The following is a 21,862-nucleotide window of genomic DNA, read 5'->3' as shown; positions in this document are numbered from 1 at the left end:
TCTCACATACACTCACCCACACTCTGAAATGTTGGGAGGTTCCTCAGTGCTGTGGGCAGCATCATCATCATCATCATCATCAGTCGCCTTCGCGCCCACTGTGAATTTGCAACCGGACTGTGTGCGTGCCTGTCCACAAGCCTCTGAGCCGGGCCCAAGCCCGGACCCCTGTACCAGCTCTGGCCCTGAGCTGCTGGTCTGTGGGATGGTGTACACCTTGGAGGAGTCAGCGGACATACAGTATCTGGCACCACGGGCCAGGGGGCTGCCAGAGTGGTGTGAGCCACTGATGAAACAGCAGAAAGAAAAAAAGAAAAAGAAAAAAAAAAAAAAAAAAAAAGGTATAACATAACTCAAAAGTGACCACAAAATGAATGAATTTAAAAACAGAGAAAAAAAAAAAAAGGCAAAATCATAAAAACATAAACAAGCATTAGCAATAGAAATGGTGCTAGCAACATGTCAGATGTAAAGAAAAGCCCTATTAGGATGACTTCTTTAAACGGACAATGGTTTACGAATGGTCTCCATGCCGCTGGGTTCTCTACGCTTTTCCTTATTCTCTGTCATTTGTATCCTTTTACAAGGGTGAAAACACGTAGGCTCAAACTGTCTGTTTCTGTGGGGCAACAAAGAAAGGAAGGAAGGAAGAAAGCTGGCTTTTACAGAGGGAGGAGTTCAAACAGCTCAGACAGAGGATCAATTGAAAAGGCACTAAGGCCCGATATAGGATAAGTAATGATTGTGTGAATCACGCAAAGCTACTTGCGTAGTTTCCTAAAAAATATGGAGCCGTTCATGAGGGCAATAAACCCCCCTTTAATCTAAAAACATCAAGTTGCCCTTCAACCTACACTGGAAGAGGATTCAGTTGCAGTTTGTCATGTGAATATTCCCCCTGAACTTTGTCCTTTCAATATTTAGTCAAATATCAACTGACAAAACACATTAAAGGGTCAGTGCACTCAAATCACATGGAGGCATTTTCTGCTTATTTACAATGCTGTGCCTTATGCTGATTTACAGGCTTACGAGCACACAAAATAAAATAACTGCATGCCACAAGGAAAATACTATTATTTTTGTTAACTGGGGAAGGTGACCCTTGAAGTTATGATCAAAAGGTCGAATACATACAGCTGTACAGCATTCAACTCGACTGAATGGTGTTTTTGTACCACTTTACTTTCTGTGATTATTTCCTGAAATGTGTAAATGCTTTGCCTCCATCCAAATAATATGCAAGATGATAAAGGGTGGCGATGTCACACTCTGCAGTGATGTGAAAATGAGCCATGCATCAGGTAATGAACGCTGCCTTGCTTTGCTTTCTTTGCTTCTTTATCTTCCGCTGCCCTTTCACATTTTAAGCACTCCCCCTCTCCATACACAGTCTCACATCTGCTACAGCGTCCTTCATTATTTCCATAATTAATATGAAAGTGGATAGTTTGTGTGTGTGTGTGTGTTTTTTGTTTTTGCCTAATTAGGATTCATCTATTAGCTGCAGAGATGGATCTCGGATTTAGGTCCATAAAAGATGTTAGGGTTTTGCTACTCAAACATTCTTCTAAAACACCCTAAAGACATGAGAGCTGGCTTTGGCTGGAGGCACAACACACTGTGTTTCCATATTCATGCCCATCTGTGCCACACCCTGCAAATGTGCTCCTGCTGCTTCACTGTTTGCTCAGATGACACTCGGGTGTCAAAGACCATTACATAAAAGGTGGGAAGCATCAGAGCAGTCAAGGTGATGGCATGGGCTCTTTTCTCATTTCTGAGTGATATCCTGGCACGGTTACTTCTTTATACCCCCCAAACAGGTCAGTGATCTCAACAGACTGGGGGAGCATAATCCTATATGACATCAACAAATGGTCACCCGTGCTGCTTCATACAGACAGACTGAGTGGCTTCAGGGCCGACCTTCAATGACACCATTTCTCTTTCCCCAGATGGGCCCAGGTCAGGTAAGGAGGACTTAAAGGATAGTGTGATGAGCCTCCTGATGTTGCCTCGGCCTGACAGCAACACCGACCAGGAGCTTTCAGCACAACTGGATGATCCAGACTGTGTGTCAGCAGAGAGGGGGCACGGCTGGGTGAAAAGGTCAGTTAACAGCCAGATACCTTCCTTTTGTGCATGTGTTCAACAGATAGTGGGCCTGAAAACATCTACGTGGTGGAATATAGTGGATTTTGCCGAGAGCCATTTAAAAAAAAAAAAAAAGGGGGGGTGTTTGAAAGTTCACAGGAGGCAAATCAATGACCCCAAAAAGATAGAATTAAGCCACACCAGGAAAAACAATTTGACCACAGCAAAGAAAAACAGAGTGCTGTAATTGACTTTAAACTTTTTACCCCTTGAAAGCCTACTAGGAGCTTCTGAACTGAGAAGTTTGGGGTCATATTTCAGGCCTGCTTATAGAATAAAATGACTGTTTGCATCAGGAGTTACTGAGGGTAGTCTCTACTTATGTAGCTACTATTGGGAAAACCCAGAAACTACTCTAATGGTCACAAAACCACATCTTTATTGGTATGAAAACTCATTAAGGGTACAGGAAAGGTCATCAAATGTGGTCTTTATGGGGGAAAGCGTTAAAGCCTAGGAAGGTGTTCATGCTCCAGAACAACTTCAGCGCTGCGTAGCATGAATCCTTGAAGTCTACGAGACACTCTGTTTTTCATGATGGATTTAGAAAGCACATTTTAAAACAGGCATCCAAAAATCTCACTTAAGTGTTAATTTTTTTTGAGCTCTAATGAGAGTTAAGGCAAGGTTCAGCGTTGCATACTCAACAACAGCTTCCATTTAAAGTTTTCCTTTAATTTGTCACACACTGAGCCAAAGTCAGTTGTTTTGTACAAACGAGGACAAAAATGCTGTACCTGGAATGGGACGAGATCTCGCTCAGGTCTCCGATACTGCCCTCCGTCACATGGCTAGACAAAATGGCAGAAGCGTAGCCCTGCGGTAGGTACATTTTCCCATGATCCTCTTCCAACGCCCCATCCTCGTGGTGCTCCGACACCCACGGGTGTCCCTGCTCCCCGACTCTTCCCTGCAGCAACACTCGGGCCCCGGGGGCCACGCAGGGATTAGTGTCTATGCCGCTGTCAGTGGATGCGCCTTTGATGTAGGTGAGGCCGAGCATCTCGGGGTCCATCAGGTCCCCAGAGCCAAAGTGCTTATCGTCACTGTTGCTGGAGGCGTTGCTTGAAAGAGTGTTGCTACTTGAGTGGCTTGAGTTTTTATCACCCGCCTGGCACAGAGAGAGAGGGGTGAAGGAGAAAGAAACACAGTAAATCAAATGAGGTCAAACAGCAGCTGCAAATAATTCTTACGGATGCTTTAACATTCTTGCCGTACCAGGCAAGGAGGGGGTTTACCCATCAGGCTTCATCACACGGTCATGTGTCCCTGACTGAGGCAACAGCTTGTTTTCTTGAGGCCCATTACACTGTCAAGTAGTTGACAGTAATATGTAGGCAGGAGTAAAAACAGACTATGCTGAATGTCACATACTTTGCGTGCAAACTCTGAAATTGTGATGCTTATTTGAGGAATCCACATGATCATAAGCTTTTTTTTTTTTTAGCTCTGTTATCCCTCAAGCTCAAATACATTTAAGGTCACACCAACTTATTCCAATGTGCATCATCAGTTTCAAACCATGGGCATCAACAGCTACGCCTTATTTTAGAAATTAAGCCATGAATTACAAAGGTTTGTTCTGCGATGTCGTCTTTACTATGGTTTACTGCTAAATTATTGATGCGGTTTTAGTCACAGCATAGAAAAAACAGTTAAAAAAAAAAAAAGCTCAGTACATTAGAGATGTACAGTGCCAAGAAAATGGTTTAATTTTTTATCCACTTCAACAGTGGTGGAAAACACCAAAACATGTTGTTTAGGTGCATTAGCCAGCCTCCAGCATCTGAGGAGAAAGAAAAAAGGAAGGCAGTGCTGGGCAAAATAACCATAAATCAGAGGGAGTGGGGAGAATATAGAGAAAGGAGAAACGAGGGGCTAGAACACTTAATATATTCAACCTTCAAGGAAAAAGTGTCCTAGAAACGCGTGAAACAACCTGAAACAGTGATGAGATGAGATTTCCGTTAGCATGCTGATGAAGGGAAAGTGATAACTGCAAAGAGCGTCTAGAGGGGACAACATGAACATCTGACTGAATGCCCCAATTGAACTTCTGATTGCAGCAAAGCCCATAAACAAAGGCAATCTGAGCTCAGCCTGAAACAGTTGTAGGATATAGCAGGTCTGACGCAGACTCTGTAATGCCAGCACAGCAGACTTCAAGGCAGAATCAGACCAAGTTTTCAAATACGAAGACCTTCACAAAAGTCGCAAATAAACTTCCAAACTTTATTAAAGTCACCTGGTCGGCTTCAAGGTGGAATAAACTGAAAGTAGATCAGACATTTACCCTGGACAGCTTGTTGGGTGAGTCCTTCCCTCCTTCTCTTTGCTTCAGAGGGTTCAGGATCTTGGTGGAGGGGATGTGCCATTTGGCCTCTGTGGAGCCAGAAGGAAAAGCTGTTACTATAGAAGCAGATGGTATGACTCACAGACTGTACGTAAAAGATGCCAGCAAGATATGTGGACAACAGTTTGTGAGCTCCAAGTCTGACATCAGGGCTGCCATGTTTGGTGACCACATTTGAATGAGAAGTGCTACAGCTAGTGTTAGCAAGCAAGGGGCATACATAGACTTTACATTCAGCATCAGATACTTGCCAATTAGCACGCGCACTAAATAATGAAAAAATAATAATGTATGTAATAATGTATGTTATAGAGAGCACAACATAAAAAAAATAACTTCAGTATTGTGATGCAGTTCATTGTCAGTCTAGCTTATTTAAGCCCCACTTACAGAAACCGGTTGGTGACTTTCAGCAACTGCTAAGCGACTGAAATTCTCATTTTCATTCGCTGGGTGGTTGATATCGGATGAAACTGCTACACAAATTTGTGAAGAGACTTGCTTTGGTTTCAGGATTGTTATGCTCTTGCTATACAGACATGCATGTTAACAATGACTACTTCAGACTAACCTGCAGACCTAGTCCTCTCCAGGGTGGGCTCTCTCTCTCTGTGGATCTCTCCATCCCCTCCCTGCATGTCCCCTACCCGCTCATGGAGGATAGGGGAGGGACACCTGATGGGGGGAGAAAAAAAGAAAAAAGGAGGAAAAAAGGGCAGGAGGGGAAAAAAGGGCCATAAATTAGTTTTTCTATAGAGTGTGCTCTCTATTCAATTAAGAGAAAGGCTTCAATAGATTCACCACAGATGTACAGCAATTAGCTCAACATCATTTAAGGTCAAAACACTTGAGCTCATAATAGAATAAAGAAGCTGCCAGACAACGCTGACAAGAGACCTTTTTTCATTGGACTCAGCTTGCCGGGTGCTTTTTACCTCTTGACAAAAGGGTAAGAGCAGCAATTTTTTTCAGTGCGCATCTTAATTAAACCTTTTAGAGCTAATAAAGTTTACAGCAGATGAACAGAGGCCGCATTGTCTCCTGATCTCCGACAAAGCCCGGCAGATCAGTCGACATGTCTGCCGTTCTGCATCGGGGCAGCTCTGACAGGGCGCAGTGGTCCTCGGGTGTTCAGTGCACATCTGAGGCCTCTGACAGAAAAGGCAGCAGTGGGGAGCTAAGCCTCTTGTCATGGTCTGTAACCACTTACAGACAGACGTCGGTCTCTCATGGATTCTGCTCATGTACAAGAATCAGCCTGACAGATGTTACGCCTGCGCAGTCTACAGGCTGGGCTGCTCCGCGACATCATTATATAATTTACGAAATGATAAAGAGCAACATGTTGAAAAGAACAAGAGTAAAATAAGTGAACTGGAAAATTTGATGACAAGAAAGAATTTGTTGTGGCAATAATTAAGTTGACAGATGATACAAAGCCAAATACTCTTTGACTCAATAATTTCTCTCTTTTGATTATTCATTAAACCCTTTTTAAAAAAAATTAAATTAAATCGTTCTCCAAAAGTCTGTCATAGTTTGTTAGACTGCCACGTCAGTCAGTCAGATTCCTTAAAAATGACTTCCAATTACATTTAAGTGCCACCCATTCTTTAATTTACTGAATAGCATGAGAAGTACGTGCCCAAAGTAAGAAAAACACTTCACTTAGGTGGGATTTTCAACAGCCTTTAACCGCATGCTTCAAATTAAAAAGCGCCCATTTACATTCGAGGTAGCTTTTCTCTTCGTCTTTGAAAGACATCTTGAAAGTAAAGCTTTGGGATGACTTTATGGAAACTATAATAATGCATGTTAAATGAAACTCATCTTCCATCTTCTCTCCATTATGCTCTGGATGTGGTATTAGACCATGACAGGCCTAATTTTATTGTTTTGTTAGATTACTTCCTAGAAAAAAAAAAAAAAAAAAAAAAAAAAGTATGACGACTGGCCAAAAGTGCACTGATTATTTGGTCATTTCATGTGGAAAAATTGCTGTCATTTTGCAAAATTGCAAGTTGTCAGAAATAGTGCTGGGACTGATTGGAGCTGCAATTATTACTGTAAAACCGCATAATCCTGGAGGGACTACTTAAAGGTTATTTCCAAAAAAAAAAAAAAAAAGCACACTGCTGTGGTCCTGTACCCATCATATCCAGGCTGCTGGGACCATGTGCTGCTGCCACAGGGCCCTGGATCACTGGAGGACGACTGGTTGCTGGGTGAACTGCGGTAGTGCTGGTCTCCCTTGTTACACGAGGTGACCTGGGGATTCTCCATATCCTGCACAGTTCTGCAGAAAAAAAAGAGGGACAACAGACAGAAGTGGTTAAAAATTATTACAGATAGTCCATAATATATATACAGTTGTAGTTCTGACTAATACCAACAGCTTATTTGTTTATAAAGTGCGGATAATATCCTAAAATTGCACTTTAAAACAATAAAAATAAAAAGTCCACAATGCATAGGGACACAAATAAAGGAGGGTATCATCACTTTCCTGATAAATGATTGTTAAATGATCATCATCAGATCATCATTTGGAAGGACTGTGAATCTTAAGGGCATCATTAAAGGCTTTCAAAAACAGAAAAAAGAAAAGTCAATGTGAGAAAATGTTAGAAAGGGCAAAGACGTCTCATTTTCAAAGGCAGAAAAAGAGGTTAGTTATGGCATTAACCTCATTCAGCAATCCAGATGGTGATTCTCCGTGCGATTCCTCATGCTTGGCTTATTACTAAAGTTTAGTCCTTTCACCTAGTTTGACCATCACAGCATCTGAGCTAATATTTTGAGATAAGATGCTTCTTTGCTTGCTTTCGTCTAGCCGGGAAAAACTTGTGGACGATGGAGTGAAAAATACACACTGGATGTGACTTATGTCTGCTGCCTTCCCTTTAACCAGCACGCCAAATGAGGTAAGATGAGCGGACGGAAATAAGACTGCAATAACACAGGCAGTATGGCTTTCACATTAAAACGTAAGCCAAGTCTGGTCGGATATCTTATACTCCTTATATCTGCTTCTTTTGTCCTTATACATTAGTTTGGAACCAGGTCTGAAATGACTAAATCTTTATTAAATGCAAAGCCAAGAGCGACTGTCAGCTGGAGCAAGTATTCAAAGATTGGAAATTTGCAGATAATCGACTGAAAATGATCCAGTAGAGCTCGGATTCAAAAATGCAAGTTTAAACATTCACAAGGCGACACAATTTAAACATCAACACTTTCTGCTTCCTCATTCGGTTTCCCTTTTTTTCCCCCTCCACAGGGAAATAAACTGTCAGTATCTCAGTTGTGCCACACATCATCAAACACTCTGGTCAGATCGCTATGTTTTCTCTCCGGCTGTGTTAGTCAAGTGTCCAGCCAGGTCCAGACACTTCAATTTGAGACAGAAGCAGCTGCTTTTTGTTATCCTTTTTTTTCTTCTCCTCACGTTAAGGAAAAAAAAAAGTTTTGAGGGGGGGGGAGATCAGAGTGTTGGTCTCATTTGGCTGTGAAGCAGTCGGCATATTTTATGGTTGCAAGTTTAAATCCAGCTATATGAGTGGATGAAATGGCGCTTTATCTGAGCTATAAAGATTCTTGCGCAGCCTTGCGAGACAAATGGGTCCATGCCCCCTCAAAGCCTGGTGAGATGAGTAATTTAGTGAGACCACCTGTCGGGCTCCATTTTTGCTCATTTAAATTTAACGTGAAGGTTAGTGGTTCGGTTTTTGTTCAGACCTCAGTGTGTGTGAATTTTTAAAAAAAATATGCTTTTTAGAAATAAAATTAGTTGAGCAGCACAAACAAATGTCCGGCTAACTCATGCTGATTTATTCCTACAGATCCTGCGACTTTATGACACAGTCTCGTCTTCCTCCCTTCCCCTCCTCCTCCTCTACTCCCACTCCCTCTGGGGCGCTTCATATCGCGGTCTAGGGAAGAGCACTCTTTGTTTCTGCAGTAATTGGATGAGATGAGCGGAGCTGTGTCAGTGTCCCCATCACCTCCTCCTCAGCAGGGTGCAGGAAAAGGGAGGGAGTGGGGGAGTTGGAGAGTGAGAGAAAGGAGGAGGGGAGTGAGAACGGAGAGCTCCGACTGCTAGGGACTCGAGGCAGAGAAGGCGGCCATTATCCCAGTATAGTCAAAACAGGCAATACTGGACGGGCGGGTGGGTGGCGGGGAGTCGGTGTGACACACTGGAAAGGTTATCGTGACTGTAGGGCTTTCATTAGAGTGAACAAATCACTGCTTTACATGGCTCAATGGAGATGTCCAAAAGAGACAGAGCTGAGGATGGGAACAAAGTCTGAGCGCAGCCTTATCATCCAAAGGGAGATGAAAGCGGAGCCGTGAATTCATTTAACTAAAATGCGCCATTTATATGTATGCAAATAACTGAGCACAATAACAGCTCCTCAAAGTGTAACTGCAGCTCTTTTCTAAATAAGAAAGGCTGAGAGTTCAAAGATTTCATCTGAAAGGACGCCGTCTTTTCACTGTCGTGTTCGATGACGAGCCTCCGTTTCTGAAAAACCTTGAGCAGAAAGTTTGTGTGTCAAAAAAAAAAAAAACAAATTAAAAAATGTCTCACAGGATCATTTTTTCTCTTAATTTGCTTAGTTAATGTTTTTTTTTCCTTTGCCTTTTTGCACCACTGTGCCCACATTTTTCACTTGATGACATTATGTAAATTTTTCCTGGCATGTGTGCAATGCTTACACATGAAATATATGATAATGCCATCAGTGGATAAGCACATTCATAAAGACCGAGTGGAGAAGCTATTTTCTTTCGGCGCTGATAACATTTAAGCTCCTTTATTTGTATGTGACTCAATATTAAGCAGTGAACAGTGTATTTTGTCATTGTGCTTTTGTAATGCAACCTCTCTACCATACAGTTATTCGACCGCCCACATTAAAGCGTTGTTTTCAACCCTTAATAAGTGCCAATTTGGGCATGAGCAAACAACCGAAGAAAGGTGAAGTGGAGAAAAGTGAGCACCTGGACCCATCTGGCAACTTCCTGTCAAAGGAGGTGCTTCGCGGGATAGCTGCCTGGTGCTGCTGGAGGATCTGCTGACACTGCAGGCGTTCGGGGCCCTGAGTGGGCGAGCCTCGGGATAGCGCTCCGGCAGCCGTGGGCACGCGATGCCAGGTGGTATTTCTCCTGAAGGGCGTCTTGTACTCGCACGGCGTACCCTCGCTGTCCACCTTGTACTCCACCATAGGTATGCGGTAGAGCTCGGAGCAGCCCCTGAGAAGAGAGGGGCGAGAGGGAACCAAGGGTCAAAGTTCATCAATGAACAGAAAATGACAGGAGATGAAGTTTTAAGTTATGCTAATGATTAATTAGCAGGATTGAACCTATTAATCTGACCCATAACCTCACATCACAATATGTTAAATATTTTAATATTTTTCAGCCATGAAACTGACAATTTCATAATCTGTGAAAACCAGGGTGAAGTGTTCTCACGTTGCCTCTCCAGGACCCTGCCGAAGCACACAAATACTTAATATTTACCCTGAGCCAGATCTTTAGATATATATGGTGTTTATTTCTGCACTACTGACATCAACAGATCCACAAACATGTTCACACACATTTGCAAGTGAAAGCGGAGCACTAACATCACTTAAAATAGTTTCCCACCATTTCCGATCATTTTCACAAAGCTAAAAATCTGAGCTCGCCCTTCGGCCAGTAATGGGTATTCCCCGAATTGCTACACGCTGGTAGCTTTTCGGTGCACCATCTCCATCCATTTACTGCTAACATCAGTGAAGATCTCTGGGATGGACAAGGCCTGTGATGCCATTTCATGCAACATTAATCACCGGGGCAGCGGCTTGGTGCGTATGTTTGGAAAGAAGGGGAGGGATGGGGGTTAACCGGGTGGTGGGTCAGGGTTAAAAAGCGTGGGCACTCTGCTCGCTCTCCAAAGGCATTTCAAGCATGACCCTAATGATTACACTTGCCAACCCACCCCTCCCCACCCCCCTTTAAAGTCCATTTTCCAGCATCCACTGGAGAGTGGAAAGCTCTGTATACTTTTGCTGTGGTCATAAATGTATACATAGAAGGGTTTGAGGAGGGTGCACTGAAGGAAGGAGGGGGGAGTAGTAATCCTTCTCAGAAGGACCCTTTCATCAATCTGGGCCATGGGTGGCTGGGCTGTTTACACCAGACTTCCCACTGGAGCTGCGGGTGTTATAAGATATAACTAGAAGATCATCCTTTGCTTCCTCCTCTGTGTCCTCTCACATCTGGTTGATGTCACCGCCAGCTGGCCTCATTCATGATGAAGAACTACATCCTGCACATCTTACAGTGTACATACTTAATCGTTTTTACTATATGCATGCTGCATGCATCACTGGTTTGGTATATAGGACAGAGAGTATTGAGCGACAATACAGCATAAGAGGGTCGGAGATGTCCATAAGTGAAGCTGTTGTATGCGTAAAAAAGCTTAGAGATGAGAACATTACCTCATTACACTCAATTTGCCACCTGAGGTCTTTCAATTATTGTTCCAGACACAAAAAAAAGACCAAAAAAAATAAAAAATACTGCTGGTTAATTGTTTTTTTTAACATGGTTGGCACTAGCTTGATTAACTGTGTGTGTGTGTGTGTGTGTGTGTGCGCGTGTGTGCGTCTCTGTGTGACAGAGAGAGAGAGCATGTGTGTGGTCATACTAGGTTGCCACACATCATTACTCTACAAAGAAAAGAGCTAACCCCAGCTAACAGCTTGTCAACAGCGAAGGTCTAAGTTTTTGTCTCTTGCTGTGCTTTTTGCTCCAGAATGACCAAGAAGTGACAAAGTGAATTGCCCATATGATCCAAATAATCTCCATCAGCAGTACAACTGCAGACTTAATGGGAACAGCCTTCACATTCACGTATAAGGAATGCGCCTCTTGTATAAAGGCGACCCAAGACTCTGAGTGTATAAATCATAAGGAAACGGCAGGAAACGGGTGTTTGGTCAACAGTTAGAAAACTTTAGCTGGAAGCTGGTGTTGCAGGAGAAGCTGTCGGACATGTCCAGCCAGGCATGAGCAGAGGAGGAAGCGGGTGACTGGTGAGAAAAATAATAACCGTCTTTTTCCTCTGATTCCACTACGAACTGCGGCGGCTCTCTCCCGGTTTAATGTGAGTGGCTATAAATTATGCCACAATGGCCTACATAAGCTTAGAGAAAGCTACACAACTGGAGACAATGCACAACTAAAAATAAAGCTCCGGGGGAGGGGGGGCAGGGATACTTTGACAACAAAACCTACAAAACTTGATGCAACTTTACTAAAATACCATCACAGGTCATTAAAAATGTAATTTAAAAAAACTGTGCTAAGCTTTGTTAGTGTGTGATTGGTGGAGAACATTCAGCTCCTTCAGCCATTCAGCTCTTAACGAATCACAATAGATCAGTGTGACAACAGGACCTTAGACCTCAGAGAGCTGTCAGTCCAATGACAGGGCCAGCAAGTGAGGGGGACATGCTAATCCATTCCCACAGTCAGTCCTTGTCACGGCAAAGAGTCACAGAGGTCGTGACCTCCACCAGTGCTGTGCAGACCGTTGTCAAAGGGTTCATTAAACGAGGTGTGCTGAAGACCTTAAAGATGGAAAAAAAAAAAAAATAGACTGATCTTTGCAGAACCCCCCCCCTTGCTCCTATGAAGAATGCGAGGGGATTAAGTAGGACAATTTGTGATGCAGTTTCTAGTTTCTTTGGGTTTAGTGGTGCTCCATCTTGGATGGGTGCTGGCATGGGAAGTGAGAAATCCAGCTTTGCTTCAGTCCAGATGAAAATCCACAATGACAAGTCTGATGGCACTTCAAAGGAAAGGTCACAAGTGGCCATCTGAATGTCATAGTCAACACTCATTATCAGCCGGGCTGTGACACAGGCTGAAGACACCATTTCAAAAGTAAATCTTTGCAATTAAAACCTAAAACGACAATATGATATTAAAAAAGAGAAACAAAAAGCCGGGACTCAGCCGGAATAAATGTCAGGAAAAAAAATCCTTACTGGCCACGAAGCAGCTGATGTTCTGCTTCTATTTGTATGTCTTGTAATGAACATCCATTTTAGTCCATATTGTACTGATCCTTCTGTTTATCCTTACATCTCTGATGACCGCATACCAAAACATACAATCTCTGCCATGTTCTGTACATCGCATTCCTGTTTCAAAGGGCTAATCTTTTTCATCTTTTTCTCATTAGTTTTGATCCAAGGCTAACATGCTGAACTTGTTTGAGGCTTTTCAGAGTGATGATGGAAAAGCCTCTGGTACTGCGCTGAGCTAAAACCACATCCTGCCCCCCCAGTGTAAATAAATACAGTACTAGGTAAGGCTAATATTAGAGACATCTCACAGCTTCAGGCAGAGCAGGGTAAATCCATTTAGGGCAAACAGCTTTAGGAGGTTTGCCACAAAACAATGCTACATTGTATAAATGATTCCTTGTTGCACCCCCCCTAAAAAAAAGAACAGAGAAAATCTAATGTGACATAATCTTAGAAACAAGATGACAACATCACTCCTCGCCGAATCACAAAAATAGGAAGTCTAAACAATATTGGAGCGATTTAAAAAGAATAAAGAGGAAGCTCCTTCCAGCCACCGCATGTACTTATGAAAACATTTTTCCTTGTCATGGTAGCAGCGTGGAGCCAGAGTACATTGTTTGAAGGTCATGAGACTCTTGTCCATTGTTGCTAGATTAGTCCTCATCTCTCTGGCCACAGGGGACTGACTGGGGCCTTCGGGCCCCCTGCTGAATTCCTTTCCTTTGAGATAATGCCAGAGAAACTGGAGCACTTATTGTTGACTGCAACACTTTAGCAACTCCAAGACGCAGCAGCGAAAAGTGTTGAGGGCCCTCGAGATTCTTCACCTGACCTCTCACCTCTTGATTTGTTGGGAGTCTTGGGAGAATATTCAGAGGAGCTGAGATGGAGGCGTTTGGTTCTCATGGGGGCGGCGTTGAGAAACTGTTTCAGTGGGGACGGGGAAGGCTCAGCAGCACTGACCAGTTTGCTGTTCTGCTGTTACTAATGCTCACTAATCTGCCAGATGCCTCTATTAGCAAATGCAATATATGGGTCACACTCAGTTCGTAACGCGCCACAACACATATTATACACATTTAGTATGACGTAATCACTGCACAAGCTTCTGTTCATTTATGCTCATTTCTAACCCCATTTCTTATTGGCTGTCCAGGCTACCATTAAACAGTCACTCCAGTGGTTTCAGCTAAACCAAGCCAGAAGTCTTCACCTGGCACAGATGCCACGCCAAAAGCTCTCTCTATCTCCATCCTGTAAATACTGCTCTGATAAGCTGGACACATTTGTGGAGACAAAACCAGTTTCGGAGGATGTTCCGTTTTATCTGCTTCTTCCGTTCCTGGACCGCGACGATGATTGTATCGTCGTGTATCATCACAGATCGTGGCGAGAGGCTTAGACGCCGGTTCTGCCAGAGAGGCTGCTCTGTCGGCTTCACAGACGACACACGTTAGCTCGCCATCTGGGGGAGCAAAAATGTTGCTCCTCTGTTGCCAGACCAGAAAGCAAAAGTTAACTACTATGCATGTTTTATATTTTGATGCACACATACACACAGCTGTTTAATCATATATTCATTCAGAACATTAAGCAAGGCTGTCATTATCATTATTTACCAAAACCACGATTAGAGCAACACTCACCCATCAGGGATTTGTCAAGATGTTCACCCATCGCCACTTTACTTCATGTGTTTAGAAAGCACACAAATACAGTCAAAGAATGAAAACACACAGTGGTTCATTATCTGCTGTCATCTATGTGTTATTACCTTTAACGATTAGCTGGTATATTAGCATTACCTGTAACAACGCAAACAGAAAAATGGGTTTGCATTGAAATATTCTTTCTGCACACTGTCAAGCCATTCTGTCATGGCTGTCTGTGACAAAGTGGAACCAGCATTTTCCTGGTACATAAATCTGTCAGCCTGAAGCCGAAGAAAAACAAAGATGTCGAAAATGTGAGTGTGAAGGAGTGACGGATACGATTTCACAGGGCTGTCTGTCTCGCACAGACAAAACAAGCAGATGTGCTTTCAGAACAAGCATTTTACACAGACCTTCGTCGCTTCCCATCACACACACAAAGGAAAAAAAAAAATCATTTGAAACACGCTCCCTCATTTATTTCAAGGGCGGTGGACTCTCTACATGGGTGTGCGTCCCTAAAAAAGGCACACACTCCCATCCTAATTGCTGAACAGAACGTTGAGCGAGGTTAGAGAAAAGCCATCTACAAATGTGAGCTGTCAAACAAAGGCAGCGAGAGTTGAGCCATTAATCAAAAGCCTCTTCTCATTATCATTAGTGGGAAATGCTGACTGTCCGTGTCTGCGGCTCTGCAGGCCTGCTGGAGATTTCTCTCGCAACAAAGAAATACTCTTCTCCAGAGAAATCAGTGGAGGACGACATCATCTCCGGTGCAACACAAACAGTATGTAAGCATTTCTTTATGCTAATCGCCTCAAACACGAGAGCAAATGTCAAGCTAATTTACACCACCTGCCAGGAAAAAAAGAAGTAAACCAAAATACTTTTCTGTTATGGCTTCATTAATTTTGGGGGGGAGCACCTGCTTCTGTCTCGCTAACCGCAGAACAGGAAACAACAACAGGAAATCTGCATTTGATTTTAAGTCATTTTGGCTTAATTGCTGTAACAAAAGTGTTTGCACCGAGGTGAAATGAGACGACCAAAGAGTGAGGGCTTACCTTCGGGGAGTGCCATCTTCATAAGGTTGAATTATAACCACTTTGACAGTCACCGAGGTGCGCAGCAGGTCAATCATCTGCTCGTGAGTGAGGGTAGCAACGGCCACCTTGCAGATCTCCACCAGTCGGCTGCCCTGTCTCAGTCCTGCCTTCCAGGCGAAACCAAAGGGCTCCACGTCGGCTACGATGCCCTCGAAATTGACGTGGAAGCCGAGCTGGCCGAGGCCATTCCGGCGAAGTGTCATCTCCGTGGTTTCGCACCCTCTGGTGACGATCTGGAAGCAGAATGAAAACGGATGCTTTTATAATCTACGATAAAAGGCAGGTGAATTTGTATTCCACAGCACAGATCCTGAGCTTTAAAAACCGAAGGACTTAATAGATACTTTAGCTGGAAACAGAATGCAATACACATGACAGTGAGGAGATGAGACAGAGAGAAAAATGAATGATCTTAATATTCTTTAATAAGAGCCTTCAAAGCTAACAGAGTATATTCCAACAGTGAATGGTTTGCATCACTTGTAAGATATGTGTGGGTTTTATTACACATGCATGCACAAGAAAAATACTATCAGAGCCTCCAAAGCAGAAGCAGAAGTCCTTAGGCAGCAAGCCTCCAGCATGTTTGTTTGGCTAATTCAAAGAACCTTTCAAACTTGAAGTTAATAAGAGGCTACATCACACGGCTGACCGTCTTGCCAAAGAGCCGCACACAAATACACACCTGTCTCTGTGGACAGTAACTACAGTAGCTCTTTTTTTTTTTTTTCATGCTGCATGGGGAACGCAGATCTAATTGGCCCCTGAGACACGGACATGTCCACAGAGCCGAGTCTATTAGCTAAAGTCAGTGTCAAGGGAGAAGTTTGGAGTGTAACATTTATATACAAATACATAATCTGCATCAACTGGCAGTTAATTAAAGCACTTTTTCCCCCACACCCAGCATGAAAAGATGACTCACTTCACCCTCTCTCGCCATTGTGCAGACTGCTGCCAGAGACTTGACACTTTCCCTAAGGATTCTTGGTGGACAGTCTCTGCTTGTCCAGTTGCGCTCTTGGATGAAAATGAAAGTTGGGTCTTGTCCAATTATGTGCTTACATGCAAATTAAGTTGCTCACTTTGCTCAGTGGCGGCTTGGCATCATCCTTCGCTTTAATGCAACTCAGGTTCAGTAAAAGTTCAGGCAACCTACTTGCTTCAATGGTTTTATTTCAGTACAACACAAACACAGCAAAGTAAGTGGAGTAGTGGAGCACCTATTTGCACATTGATGACACAAAATGACTGACTACATTTTAGCTACACTGCGAGCACACATTAGGACTACACGGTTTATGACAACGAGTGGGGAATAAAACCTCACGCTACATCCAACGAGCTTTAATCACCCATTGGATTAGTCTCGGTTCAGTTGTGGGTGACTGCCTCCATTTGCTTCAGAGTGGCAACTGGCTTCAGGGACACATTAACACAGACTATGGATTGTCAACACTCCACACCAGATTCTCACGTCGGCAGAACCCCATTATGAACCATCATGCAATAACTGTCCTCTTAATAGGATACAACTGTAAAATTTCAGCAAAGGAGCCCATCCAGTAATTATATACAAACACAATCCCTGCTTTATGTGCTAATAAATAAAAAGCCAAAGATACTTCGGGTTCAAAATCTAGAGAAAAGACGCCAAAAACTTAGCAATCATTTCACATTTCCAAAAAGACCTGGAAATATGAAACATAAAAGTTCTCTGGGGTAAAGTCTGGACTAAATGGTTTGTGTATGAAGGCTTCTGCGTTTGGGACCATGAATCAAACAGCCCTTTTTCAGAAATCCATTAGGCCTAAATAATAGCTTTCTAAATGCTTTCATTAGAGCCCTTTATTCAGTCCAACCACTAAATTAATCTGCTCAGGTTCTCCTACGAGCTGCCCAGATTCATAACGCTTGAACCTAAGAGCGCATTCATCATCTCACAGGAGGGATTTGTGGCCTATGAAGATACTTGGATGAGAAAAGGGACATAAAGTCAACATGTGTGCATATCGTTCTGGCCGAACCAATAACAGACTAATAACCGGCCATAAAAACTACAACAAACATTATCAGCCTCAAATCTGTTGTAACTACTGTTGCCAAAAAGTGTTACTGGCACTGTTCCTCAGTGATAGGTCTGACAGTCGGACACTGCTCTGACACTGATGGCTGTCTGCAGAAGCATGTTTCTCATACATGACAAAACCTTGTCATTCTACTGGAAGTGCAGACTGGTAAATCTGTGGCCGCTCGCTTTTCTCTGAGCTTTATACTTCAGGAATCGGCATCAACGTCATGTAGCTTCTTGTGTGATTCTGAATATTTTAGCTTTACGGAGCTCAGCAGCACTGTGGGACTGCAGGAGGTTATCAAAGCTTTTACTTGTCTGTAACAACATGTATGACCTCAAAATGGTGCTAATGAGCACTAATTAAGAAGCTCTTTTATTGATCAACATGCTGCTTCTCTCTGTTATGTGTGCCAGTTTGGACTGCTGGTTGAACAAAGCAATAATCATAAAGGCTACCATGGCATTTTACTACTGACATAATAAATGATAAGGAATCAGAAAATTGTTTACAAATACAATTACAAGTGTTTAAAATGTCATCATATATTATATAGAAAAGCAAACAATTACAATGTTTGGAGTTAGGAGAATGATTAAAAGCTTATCATAACTCATTTAGTGCCTATTTAATCTAGATAGACACAATATAGTATAATAAAACTATTCAAAAGTATTTAGTTTCACCTTTCCCACCTTATTTATTTCACTATTTTGACCCTTCTGACACACAAATTTATAAACTGTCAATTTCTTGCATTTGAAGCACTGTTGTTGCATGTAGTGCATAAGGAAAACGAGAAGAGCGATTGTGCTTTCCTCTGGATGCAAAACAAAACCCAACCAGACAAAAGAAAGTGGCGTATGTGGCACCCAAGCAAAGACAACATGCATCATAAAAACTGAACATGCAGCCACCCAGCTCCGCAACCCAAAGAGCAGGACGCTATCACAAAGCTTTTAGTTGTGCTCTCACACTGGGCTCCTCTGTGTGTTACAGTTGTTCACATTACATCACAGGTCGGGCAGCCTGTAAATCCCACCAATGAAATTTGATTCGAGTCAACCTCCGGGACATTTGGGAAAACGCAGACACCTTTGGGAACAAGTATGCCTGGTCAGCTCATACCCAAATAAATGTGCCTACAGCTTGCTGCTCCATTGCCTGTATCACAACACAAACAGCACCCCGTACTAACTTTATAATACTTTATAAAACTGGGCTGTGAAATATTAATCAGGAATTCCTTGGAGAAGTGGACAGAAAATGTGAGGGGAAATTAGCATAGCGAATGAGGAAGTGATGTCCTTTGGCTAATCACAAATGCTAATATATCCCGCTCTGTCCTTCCTTAAGATGAGTGTGTGTAGACGCTGAATGACATCCGTGTCCTTTAAAGAGTAATTATGGGAAAGACTTCTTCAGGTTCTGGTGTGACTTTTTTTTTTTTTTAAGGTGGTAAGGATATGCAGAATCTTTGTGCTCAGGTGCACATTTATTCATTCTCACTCAGAAGCTCTTCTGAGAGTCTCAGTTCATTGCAAGAGGTGATAATAGAAATTATCCGAGCCTCCTTTAATCCTCAGAAGAATCAGATCCTCGTTCAGGTTTTTAGCAGGAAATGGGTTGTTACTTGTTGGCTGAACAACTGATTTGCTGGCTAGGGTTTGCTGCAAATTTCAAGACTGCTGATGCGGCTGCCAAAAAGGGACTGTGCGGTATAAGTGCCGGAAAGCACACAGCCAGGCATGAAAAAGGTCAGGTACAGCTCAGGTTTGAATTTTGGGATTCAACCACAATGTTATTTAAAGAAAACAAAAGGCTGCCTGATTAGAGCTTCACTTAACAAATCATGGAAACTAGAATAGGAAAAGCAAGACCCTGCAGGAACACAAAAAGCAGAAACAAGGTGTCTGAGGACAGCATCTGGGCTGTGTAGCCAGGTGTACACCATTTTCAAGATTTCAAGACACCTGGACCCACATAGCCCAAAAGGTAACACAATGTATCTGCAGCTCTGTGCAGATGGCTAAGGTAGAATTACAAAGTAGGGATGCGAGGACTGGGACTAAGTGGGGAGATCTCAATAGGAGTGAAGTAGTAGTATGAGGCCAAGTGTCTTCTATTCTTAGTCTGCCAGACCCCAAAAAAAATAAATAAAAAAGATTGCCTCTGTTTCCAGCCTTCCCCTTCAAAACTGGGTTGGTGCCCTGCTAGAAAGAGTCTCCCTGCAAACCTGCACCCAGACAGCCTCCAATTCAAGAATGCCCAAAAATCACATTATCACTAATCTTTCAATCCACTAAATGAACTGTCTACGGTACTGAGCCGCTTCGGTTTTATTTATTTAGTCAGTTTTTGTGAAAATGGCGTGATATGTCATAATGGTTTATCCTGATCAAGAGCAGGACATCTGCAACCGTGTGACCCGAACGGTCGCCTGTACACCTCTGCTGAGTCTGTGATGAGCCAAAGAAAGCTTTCAACAGGAGGTCTGTAATCCTCTCTGAACTCTGATGGCTCTGCTTTACAGTTTCACATTCCCGTTTATGCACAATCAGAAAAAAAGAGAGAGGGAGATGCCTGAAAAGCAAGTGAGGTTTGGGTTAATTTAGTGAAATATTCTCACTGTGAGGGAGTGGAGGCCAAAAAAAAGGGGCCATTAAATCTCTGTAGCGCTGCAACACATGAGAATTGACGGCACAAATAAAGGTTAAATGAGCAACAGTTTTGCTGACCTAACCGTGAAAACAGAATTAAAAGGTTTGTGGTCTAGCATTAAAGCTGCAACTGCAAGAGCAACATTTGCAGAATGCACCGTTTCACCGCAGAGCCCACAAGTATCCAAAGTACAACGCTCCACTGCCACATTAAAAAGTAAACTTTCCTTCACATGCACTTCACTTTTTAGACACGTGGATTAACCACCGTCACCCAAATAATGTTTTTTGCAGGCAACAACATGCAGGTGAAAGTGCGGTAGCATGCACGGGGGCGGGGAAGAGGGCTCGATTATGTTTTATGTGCATAGTTTAGAACGCGTTTAGAAAATGTGAACCTGTCTCTATTTCTAGTAAAACCCAATAAGTGCCATATCATCATTATTTTTGGTACTGCTGATGCTTGGCTTTTTTTTTTTTTTTTTTTTTTAATCTTACTGTAATTTTTTTATGTTTATGCATTAGCGCCAGCAGCTGCACCTTTCCGCGGAGCTATTAAAACTGTGTTACGCACTAGTAGTAGACAGCGTAATTGTTTTTACTGTAATGTGCTCATTATTTCACAAATAAACTGGATGTCAAATTTATACAAAAAGCCCTCAATTAAACAGACAGGGCAAACACAGAATGAATTACTACCTCTGTGAGGGGGGTGTGGTGTTGGAAACGGATTCATCTAATGTCTTTTGTTCTCTCAAATCTCTAAATATGGTATGATTAGAAACCGACACTGAAGACAAGGTACTACAAAAAGGATCATCTCACTGGCCTTCTGTGGTCTAATCCAGCAGTTATTGAGAGCTTTGGGATGACAGAGATTATTCCAATGCAGACACGAAGAGATTTACCTCTAGTCTCTGCACCATCTCCCGGATGTCTTCTCCGCAGTTGTCGTGAGCGGACAGCATGACACACTCGCCCCGTTCATAGAAAATCTTAATGCTCATAATCCCTGAGGTCCATCCGATGACGTCGCGGCACGAACAGTTGAAGATCACATTTTTTGATTCCTCCTCAATGAGCACGATGAACTCATTGGATATACCAAGCAAGCAGTCGAAGTCCAGCGACTGGCCAAAGTCCCGGGCACGGACGCTCCAGGTGATCGCTCCCACGCTGAACAGATGCGCGTCCTTCCTGGGTTTCACCTTCTCCTTCTTCTTGCCTCCGAGGCTGATGAAGCTGAATTTGACAGCTGAGTCTATAGTGGCCGTGCTGACAAAGTTCTCGGCTAGGTCCTTCAGGTACTCCTGCCGCGTACGAGTCGCCATGGCCCGAAACTTCTCCGACTTGTGTGCTGCGTTCTCTCCGTTGATGACCTTGGCGAGCAGGAAGTCCCTGAAAACCGCAGACTTTGGAAAAGTTACAGACTTGGGAATAGGGGGGCCAAACGGAGGCACGTCTTTAGATCTGGACACAGCCACACTGGAAAAAAAATAAAATGGGGGAGTGACAGTTAAGAAAAAGAGAAGCGTAGATATTGAACTGAATGAATAATGAGCAGGCGGTTGATAAGCGCTGAAATTATATGTCTTTTGGTGAAATTATTTCTGCTGAGACTAATCTCTCTCTCTTCAACAAATGCTATGTTATTAGCAAGAGTCGTCCTGACTTCAGAAACTCTCGAGTCGTAATTCATAAGTCATAATTTCAAGGTGTCTCTGAAGATAATAACTGTATCATCACTGAACAGATGAAAAGAGCCCTGT

The 21,862-nt window shown here is 43.0% G+C and overlaps 1 protein-coding gene across 4 annotated transcripts in view; it reads right to left on the bottom strand.

Moving 5' to 3' along the window:
* The window catches only part of LOC116318546 (signal-induced proliferation-associated 1-like protein 2), an 82,312-nt gene that overhangs the window by 12,846 nt on the left and 47,604 nt on the right, over positions 1 to 21,862 (bottom strand). For 3 of the 4 annotated variants that reach the window (XM_031737567.2, XM_031737568.2, XM_039621688.1), the window contains exons 8-15: positions 21,002 to 21,578; positions 15,320 to 15,594; positions 9,515 to 9,766; positions 6,660 to 6,806; positions 5,082 to 5,185; positions 4,451 to 4,539; positions 2,895 to 3,268; positions 17 to 286 (exon numbers count right to left, since the gene is read on the bottom strand). In XM_031737567.2, the coding sequence (XP_031593427.1) occupies positions 17 to 286; positions 2,895 to 3,268; positions 4,451 to 4,539; positions 5,082 to 5,185; positions 6,660 to 6,806; positions 9,515 to 9,766; positions 15,320 to 15,594; positions 21,002 to 21,578 (2,088 nt within the window). The remainder of the gene's footprint in view (positions 1 to 16; positions 287 to 2,894; positions 3,269 to 4,450; positions 4,540 to 5,081; positions 5,186 to 6,659; positions 6,807 to 9,514; positions 9,767 to 15,319; positions 15,595 to 21,001; positions 21,579 to 21,862) is intronic. The other variant, XM_031737569.2, reaches the window with a different exon arrangement.

The sequence above is a fragment of the Oreochromis aureus genome, linkage group 13 (genome assembly GCF_013358895.1).
Source record: "Oreochromis aureus strain Israel breed Guangdong linkage group 13, ZZ_aureus, whole genome shotgun sequence".
NCBI classification, from domain to species: Eukaryota; Metazoa; Chordata; class Actinopteri; order Cichliformes; family Cichlidae; genus Oreochromis; species Oreochromis aureus.
This window is presented reverse-complemented; position numbering and strand designations above follow the sequence as displayed.